General features: G+C 42.8%; 2 protein-coding genes across 2 annotated transcripts; one reads left to right on the top strand and one right to left on the bottom strand.

Annotated features, from left to right (window-relative positions):
- Window positions 1-1497: 1497 nt before the first annotated feature.
- On the top strand, window positions 1498-2454 carry LOC104872346 (olfactory receptor 13A1). The gene has a single exon (XM_010638560.1). It carries the CDS (start codon window positions 1528-1530, stop codon window positions 2452-2454), a length of 927 nt encoding a protein of 308 aa, XP_010636862.1. The 5' UTR covers window positions 1498-1527.
- Window positions 2455-5317: 2863 nt separating this feature from the next.
- LOC104872345 (olfactory receptor 13A1) lies at window positions 5318-6395 on the bottom strand. The gene is given in 3 exon segments (XM_019209668.1): window positions 5318-5376; window positions 5379-5703; window positions 5928-6395. Coding segments are annotated over 3 exon segments (852 nt in total).
- Window positions 6396-8938: the final 2543 nt, after the last annotated feature.

The raw sequence follows: 8938 nt of genomic DNA, 5'->3' as shown, positions 1-8938 counted from the left end.
TGTTGTAATTGCTAACCTGAAATTCAAGTTAAACTGGTCATTTACATTTTGCTTCCTAAATCTGACCACCTTGTCTGAATACACAGGGACTCTATGGAAACACTCACACCACTCACTAGTGAATAGTCCATTTTTTTCAGAAACTGTAGGGTTGTTTGTTGGCTGTGGTCAGAGTAAGAGGAGACTGGCTTGAGACTCCTATAGGCTCTGCAGGTAAAGAGCTATCAGAATGTTTGGAGAGCCAATCCTTGAAAAGGAGTCTATCGTATGGTATATCATATGGTCTTCTATCACACTGTAGTTTGTTTTGTTTTGCTTTGAAATGGGAGCAGAGCTAGCAAAGCACAATCTGTCCATGGCCTGTGAACTAGCAAAATAGATCCTATGCATGAGACTCAGGGGCCACACACTGGTATAGAATGTCCATTCATGGAAACACTGGGGCTCTGTGTTTATCTCACCTCACCTCACTTGCCCTAGTGAAGTAGGTAGGTCCCACCAAGTAGCCAGTGTACATAGAGTTCGGCCAGAGCTGGGCCTGAGCGCATGTGACCAAGGTATTCTACTCTACTTGGGCCTCACTTCTCATCTTTGAGGGCCCACGCACCCTGGACACATGTCAGACATTGGCCGTAATTGTGTCATGCCACAGGGTCTGTCTAATACCCTGGGTGACTCCCGTGGAGCTGCCCACAGGATGGGGTGGGGAGAACATGAGAGGAGCAGACCCGAGGTTCTGTAGCACTGGCTTCTGCATCAGCTTGAATACTCTGGTAGCCCAGGAGGCCTGAGCCAACAGACGAGCAAAGAGCTTTCCTCCTCAGTTTGGGGTCTTCTCTGAGCTGCCAGAAACCTGGGCTTGTGCTCCTGGTTGCCCTCTTCTATCCTGGCTGTCCTAGTTATGAATGGGGACTTGTAGGTGAATGGATGTCTGGCTGCTCCTGCTCAGGATAAGGAAAATCTGTATTCACAGAGAGCAAATCCCTGTCTGTGTGCCAATAATGTGATCCCATAGGGACTGTACTTCACACTTCCACATGACATAGACACACGGGGAGATCATTCTCTAAGAGGCTGGTAAGGCAGTTGTCAGCAGAGCACACACTTCTCTCTCCCAAGGTGGCTGCTCAGCCCCACTGCCAACTTGACCCTGTCCTCCATCTTCCCTTCCAGCTGTCCCCATCACAGGGAAAGTTCCTGGTCAGTTCACTGGAACCTGACTGCTCTCTGACTCTGTGGAGCCTTGTGGCTCGTGGATGGGTTGCTCCATTTATGGAGGGACCTGTTCCCAATGTGAGCCTATTTTCCTGGACCTACATTCTCTGCATGATGTGCACTTGGCTTGCCCTTTATGAGCATTTTCATTGTGGCTGGAAATTTAAAAGTCATTATTTGCCTTCACAGAATGGGTTACTGATTGTATGGAATTTACCAATTTCCATTAATGTATTAATTTTTTAAAATATACCTCTTCTGTTCTTGAGGGGGACACTCACACGTCCTCCCTAGGTCAGACGCACACTGTCCATGGGCCCTCAGAATCAGTCGTTCGTGAGCATGTTCATCCTGCAGAGATTCACAGATGACCCCTGGCTCCAGGCAGCACTCTTTGGCTTCTTCTTTACTCTGCTTGTGGTGGCCCTGATGGGCAATGGCCTGATCATCATGGCCATCCACTGTAGCCCCAACCTCCACACACCAATGTATTTCTTCCTTCTCAACCTGGCCCTGATGGACGTGGTCTGCACCTCAACGGTCCTGCCCAAGGTCCTACAGAGCCTGGTGGCTGAGAACACCATCTCCTTCGGTGGCTGCCTCACCCAGATGTTCGTCTTCTCCTGGGTCCTGGGCTCTGAGCTTCTGCTCTTCTCTGCCATGGCCTATGACCGCTACCTGGCCATCTGCCGGCCACTGCACTATGGCACCTTGATGAGCAGTAGGGTCTGTGTGGCTCTAGCAGCCTTTGTGTGGTGCACGGGGGCTCTCAACTCCTTGGTGCTCACCTGCCTGGCCCTTCCACTGTCTTTCTGTGGCCCTAATCTTATTACACATTTTTTTTGTGAGATTCCATCTGTGCTCCTGCTGTCCTGTAGCCCAACCTTTGTCAATGATGTCATGACCATCGTCGCAGACATGTTTCTGACTGGCCTGAACCTGCTGCTGACCATGACTTCTTATAGCTTCATCATTGCCAGCATCTTGCGCATTCACTCAGCGGAGGGCAAGCAGCGTGCCTTCTCCACCTGCTCCTCCCACCTGGTGGTGGTCACTCTATACTACTCCTCTGCACTCTACACCTATGTCCGGCCAGCCCTGGGCTCTGCTGGGCTCTTTGACAAAGCTGTTTCTGTTTTGTATACCACAGTGACTCCCTCTCTCAATCCTCTAATATATACTTTGAGAAACAAAGAATTCAAAGTATCCCTCAAAAAACTCCTATTATCCCATAAATGAGTCTGAAAAAGGAAAGATCTTTGAAGCAGCAGGTCAGATCTCATGAGGGGCATTTGCCTTGCTGGGCTCACTCTCTGAACCTGGGGACAGTGGCTGAAATATCACCTGGCTGTGCTGTCCAGACTTTGTGTATAAGAATATCACAGTTTACACCTGAATTATTTTATCTCCTTTTAGTGATTTCCTAAGACTACAAATTACTACACAACTGACATATATACTTAATGTTCTTAAACACGGAAATATTTCTTTAACTCATTTAATCAAATCCAAGTTGTAGTTTAATTATAAGTGTAAGTACGTTTAATGTGATCCTTATATGCCTCAAGTTTTTTTTTAAACAATAGCCCTCCCTAGATTGTTATTGGAATGGGGAAACCCTGCGCTTGTTTAAGCACTCTATGGAATATGTAGTGTCATGTTCTGATCCTCTTGTCATCTTTCCAATTCTCACTTCATATATTTTTGGGTCCATTGTTCACCTCCTATGCGAGCAGGGATGGAACTCTACTGTTGATTAAAACAATTCCAGGAAGAAATTTTTGACACTCTGATTTTTTTTAAACTTATGACTATGTTTATGAAATAATGGCCATTGGATTTCTTCAGATCTTTTCCATGCATCTATTTGGTTGATCTTGTTGAGTTTTTATTAGATATTTTGTAGTGTCAATTATTATAGCAGGTGGTTTTAAAATATTAAAGCAAACATATCCATTTATATATTATCATTCTTGGTCATCAGGTATTTACCATGTATATATTACTATACTGAATTTATAAAAATTTTACTGAGAATTTTGTGTATGTTTTCATACTGTTCGATGGCTTGCCTTTTGATAATGTCTTTACTATTTTAAATCAGGATAATTCTAACCTATTCTTTTTTCATGAATTTTAAAATGTTGATCTTTTATTGTCTGGTGTACTCCCTAGTACCATATATTTTCCTCAAAATTTTTTTTAATCTGTACTGCACGGACTTTTCTATGGTGTGTTTTCATGTTGATTTATTTTAAAATACTGATGTTCTTCCTTCTTACATTCCAGCCTACAAACTCTCCAGGCCTCTGGCTGGAGCAGTTGTTGGACTCGTTGCTAATTTTATGTCTCACGTTTCACTTTACTTCATTTGATGTCCAATGTGTAGTGTTGTGCTTTGTCTAGATATCCTCCTAAAGTCTCACCTGGTCATATGTGGGGCTTTTTCAGAGGTGGCTGGATCTACAGTGTGTGGTTCTGGAATTAAGGGTGAGTAATTCCTAAATTAGTTCACTGATTGGTTTGAAAAAGTTGTTGGTAGGATTAAGGGTGTCCCACCCTGAATGTGAGTGCTACCTATCCTAAGGGCTGGTAACTTTGATACAATATAAAGGAAGGGAAAGAATTTGTTGCTTGTTGGTTGCTGCTTCCTGTCCTGCCTACCATGAACTGTTTCATCTTTGTGATGTCCCTCTGCCATGCTGTCCTGCCTTGGGGCCAGCCAACTATGAACTGAGACCTCTACAAACTGTGAACTAAATAAAGCTTTACACCTTTAACTTTGAATGTTGGATATTTTGCCTCAACAATGATAAAAGTTCCACAAAACAGATTTTTTTTCAAAATGTATATTGTTGGCTTTTTGCTCTTTGATAGTGGAAAGGAAATCTTAGTATTGTGACTTGACTAGAAGCCAATATGTGAGGGTGAACTGATTTAAATTCCACCATCCTATCATAAATATTTGACATATTGTGTGTCGGACAGACATTTCATAAAACAGAAAAGAGTGAGCCAATCAATGGTATCGCTGAAACATTTTGTTCAATAAAGGAATTCACCAGGTTACTGAGGTACACTCAGAGGTTGTTGTCCCTATTTTATGATTTTACAGTTCTTTATTTCTTACACAGGCTCTGGCTATGTAATTTAGACTAGCCTTGAACTCACTATACATCCTAGGAGTCTCAAACTCACAGCAACCTTCTTACTTCCCCTCCCAAGTGCTGGGATTACAGACATGTGCCACCATGCCCAGCTTCTTAGACAGTTCTAATGGAGTAGATGCACAATTCTTTCAGTGTGTTCGTGTACTCCTGCCCTGAAGTGCTCCTCAACTTGGCTTCCTATCATAAGCCTGCCTCTGGTACTTTACCTTCTTCATTTGTCTCAAGAATTTAAAATAGTCCCACTGACTCCAGCCTTTTTTCCATAGCCACCCACTATGTATACTTAGGCCTATCCCTGTAGTCAGCACTGGAAGATCAAAGATCAAGCCTTTGAGTCTCAAGAAAAAACAGCAGCAGGAAAACTATGTTCATTGCCTCAGACTTCTTCTCAATTTGTTTCCTTTCCCGAAACCAATGCCCCCAGTCTTCACAGGAATTCAGAGCTTCTTTTGCCATAGTGACTTTTTTCTTCTTGTGTAGCTGTGTTGCCAGGCTTCTGAGTTTATTAACACAAAGATTCAAAGGGCTGAATTAAAGGGGTTATTGTTTAAGGTGGTGTTTTACATGCAAAATTTGGAACCAGAAGACTAGGGTTGAATTTCACAATCTTGCTGTTTGTGTGACTTTGGAAAAAAGATTTCACTTCTTTGAGCCTCGATTTTCTTATCCTTACAGCGGGGTTATTATGATAATACTGCCTATAGTTGTTATGAGAATAAAATACTGAAATGTAACATACAAACCATTAGTACATGGGAGGCACCTGGCAAATGTGAAAGACAAATTGAATTTTGTATGGCAGCCCTCTAAAAGTATTGGCAACCAGTTCAAACACCTTCAATAGATTAATAAATTATTTTCTCAAAGGTGATGGCATTTTTTTCTTCTTTTCCATTCAGTTTACTGGTATGCTTTGGTGTAGATGAGGTGGTTCAGGTTGGGCTCAGTGCTGAATGCAGCCCTCCAGACATTTTATTTCTCTTCAGATGTCACTAGAGGCAGGGATGATGTAGGGACAGAACATAAATGAGTGGAACACTGAGACCATAAGGAGGTGAGAGGAGCAGCTGGATGAGATCTTCAACCTCCCTTCAGCTGAGTGTGGGCACAAGATGCTGGAGATGATACATCCATAAAACAACAGGGTGAGCAGGAAATTAAGGTATCTATAGAAGGCATGGATCAGCAGTGTCTTGAGGATGTTCATTCATGTGGGCCTGCAAGACAGCTTCAGGAGATGGGGAATCTCACAGAAGTAGGTGCTATCCCTGGGACTACAGAATGACAACTGTGTCATCAGACCAGTGTGGACAGAGGCCTTCAGGGTACAGATGTACAAGATACTGGCAATGATCAGGCTATACAAAGCCATGGTCAGCAGGAGGTTCAGGCCAGTCAGAAACATGTCTGCGACCATGGTCATGACATCACTGACAAAGGTTGGGCTACAGCACAGCAGGAGCACAGATGGAATCTCACAAAAAAATGTGTAATAAGATTAGGGCCACAGAAAGACAGTGGCAGGGCCAGGCAGGTGAGCACCAAGGAGTTGAGAGCCCCCGTGCACCACACAAAGGCTGCTAGAGCCACACAGACCCTACTGCTCATCAAGGTGCCATAATGCAGTGGCCGGCAGATGGCCAGGTAGCGGTCATAGGCCATGGCAGAGAAGAGCAAAAGTTCAGAGCCCAGGACGCAGGAGAAGACGAACATCTGGGTGAGGCAGCCACCGAAGGAGATGGTGTTCTCAGCCACCAGGCTCTGTAGGACCTTGGGCAGGACCGTTGAGGTGCAGACCACGTCCATCAGGGCCAGGTTGAGAAGGAAGAAATACATTGGTGTGTGGAGGTTGGGGCTACAGTGGATGGCCATGATGATCAGGCCATTGCCCATCAGGGCCACCACAAGCAGAGTAAAGAAGAAGCCAAAGAGGGCTGCCTGGAGCCAGGGGTCATCTGTGAATCTCTGCAGGATGAACATGCTCACAAACGACTTATTCTGAGGGCCCATGGACGGTGTGGGTCTGACCTAGGGAGGACGTGTGAGTGTCCCCCTCAAGAACAGAAGAGGTATATTTTAAAAAATTAATACATTAATAGAAATTGGTAAATTCCATACAATCAGTAACCTATTCTGTGAAGGCAAATAATGACTTTTAAATTTCCAGCCACAATGAAAATGCTCATAAAGGGCAAGCCAAGTGCACATCATGCAGAGAATGTAGGTCCAGGAAAATAGGCTCACATTGGGAACAGGTCCCTCCATAAATGGAGCAACCCATCCACGAGCCACAAGGCTCCACAGAGTCAGAGAGCAGTCAGGTTCCAGTGAACTGACCAGGAACTTTCCCTGTGATGGGGACAGCTGGAAGGGAAGATGGAGGACAGGGTCAAGTTGGCAGTGGGGCTGAGCAGCCACCTTGGGAGAGAGAAGTGTGTGCTCTGCTGACAACTGCCTTACCAGCCTCTTAGAGAATGATCTCCCCGTGTGTCTGTCATGTGGAAGTGTGAAGTACAGTCCCTATGGGATCACATTATTGGCTTACAGACAGGGATTTGCTCTCGGTGAATACAGACTCTCCTTATTCTGAGCAGGAGCAGCCAGAAATCCATTCATCCACAAGTTCCCATTCACAAGTCGGACAGCCAGGATAGAAGTGTGGGCTTTTCTTGGGGCTAGCAAAACTAGACAATCTGTTGTTTCTCCATGCCGCTGCCAACCCTCAGGGCTTACCTTCTCTTCTCAGTTGTTGGCTTATCTATGATTAAGTCAATTGTTTGGGTAACATCTGTGCAACATCTTCTCTTCTACCTGTTATGGTTATTGGGCTGGCAGGAAAGATGGCTGGAAAGTCTATGGTCCTAGAGGTCTGAATCCACGGAAGTCAATGGAGTCCTGAGGCTATTCCAACCTGCAGCAGGGGAATCTGGTTCATGAGTCACCTGCCTGTTGATTGTAGACTGTGAGCCAGTTCTTTATTGTAAATTGTAATATTTAAGTGGAAGGTACATTTTGGTTTTTATTGATGAATAATTTTCCTTTTATTTTTTAGAAAAAAATTTCTTTCATGATTTTAGTATCTTAGGGGCTCAATTAGTCTGATGTTGGTAGTATGGTAGGGAGTATGTGGTTGAAGAAACTACACACCTCATAATTCAGAATTTAGAGAAAGAAGAGGAAAAAGCCAATGTTTCACAATTCCCTTCAAAGATACAATCCCAGTTTCCTAAGGGCTTTACATAATTGTCCTAGCTCCTGCAGTTTCTCTCACTTCATGAAGGAACCTTTCTTGGAATTGAAACTTTAATGGGAAACATTAAAAGGTTAAAGTATGACATGCACTAAACTAGGAAATAATTTTATGTGGAAAAGGAAAGAATTTCAATGTTACTAAGTATCTGGAAAATTGGGAGGTGATTTCTAAGTGACGAAAGTTACCCAGAACCAATATCCTGAGCCTTTCTTTTGACACTGTTGACTCACTAACTCCTAGTGCCATGCCACCTTCCTTATTAACATCTTCAGTTCAATATCTTCTGAAATCAGAAAAGGTAATCTTATCAAAGTTCAGAACATTGGACGCATAGTTGGGAACATTCCTCTAATTAACATTTTGTTAGAGTTTAGAAGAACTAATTTCCCTGCAATGTTATATGCAGGTGTGAAAGATTGTGTTACCATCTGAAGCAACAGTAGTTCTTTCTCTCCAACCTATGGATTAATTATACATATGCCAAGAACACTTCTAAGAATCCAATCACAACAGAGCACATGAGCTGTGCTTTGTCATTTCACAAGTGATGAAAATATATTTTGGAGTTACTAATAACTGTCAATGACTAAACCACTCAGTACGGAGTTGATTTTGGGCATAAAAAGTGCTGTTCTCTTATAAACCATTGAGAAAAAGTGGGTATGTTGGGGCAGAGTAATGTGCTCTTGTTCCCCAAACAACTGTGTCACCTGAACTTGTTGAAATGAGTAAGACCTAAATCTCAGATCATGATATTGACAAATTTCTCTAAGTAAACACATTATACATTTTCTATATTGTTGAATAAAAACCCAAAATTTTCTGCTAAGAAGACAAATTTATTTAAGAAAAATCTAAGACTTTCTCTGTGGTGAAGGAGAATCCATAAATATCTAAATTGGTGTCTGATGATTCCTTAATGGGGTATGTAGTGGGAAATCAGTATGTTTTTGTTTTAATCTCAAATTAGGGGTTCTGACCTTTCAATTTGTACAAGCATCACTGAGGAAACCTGCGCTGACTTTGAGTCATTATGTTTTGACAATCATTCTATGTGATTCTCTTTATTTTTAATATTTATTGTGAAAATGGAATACTACATAGCCATAAAGAATGAGAAAGTAGATTCATTCATAGTTAAATGGGTACATTTTGAGGATATACTTCTAAGTGAAATAAATAAAGGCACACGTATGCAAATACAGACTAGTTTCTCTGGTGTGAAAAACTAAAATAGTACTCAAGATCCTAATGGGACAATTAGCAACTAGGAAGAAAAGGACCAATGGGAGGGCCGGTG

Source organism: Fukomys damarensis, unplaced genomic scaffold (genome assembly GCF_012274545.1).
Source record: "Fukomys damarensis isolate Sample0158 unplaced genomic scaffold, DMR_v1.0_HiC HiC_scaffold_8, whole genome shotgun sequence".
Classification (NCBI taxonomy): domain Eukaryota; kingdom Metazoa; phylum Chordata; class Mammalia; order Rodentia; family Bathyergidae; genus Fukomys; species Fukomys damarensis.
The sequence above is the reverse complement of the archived record's forward strand: the minus strand, read 5'-3'. Positions and strand labels throughout refer to the sequence as shown.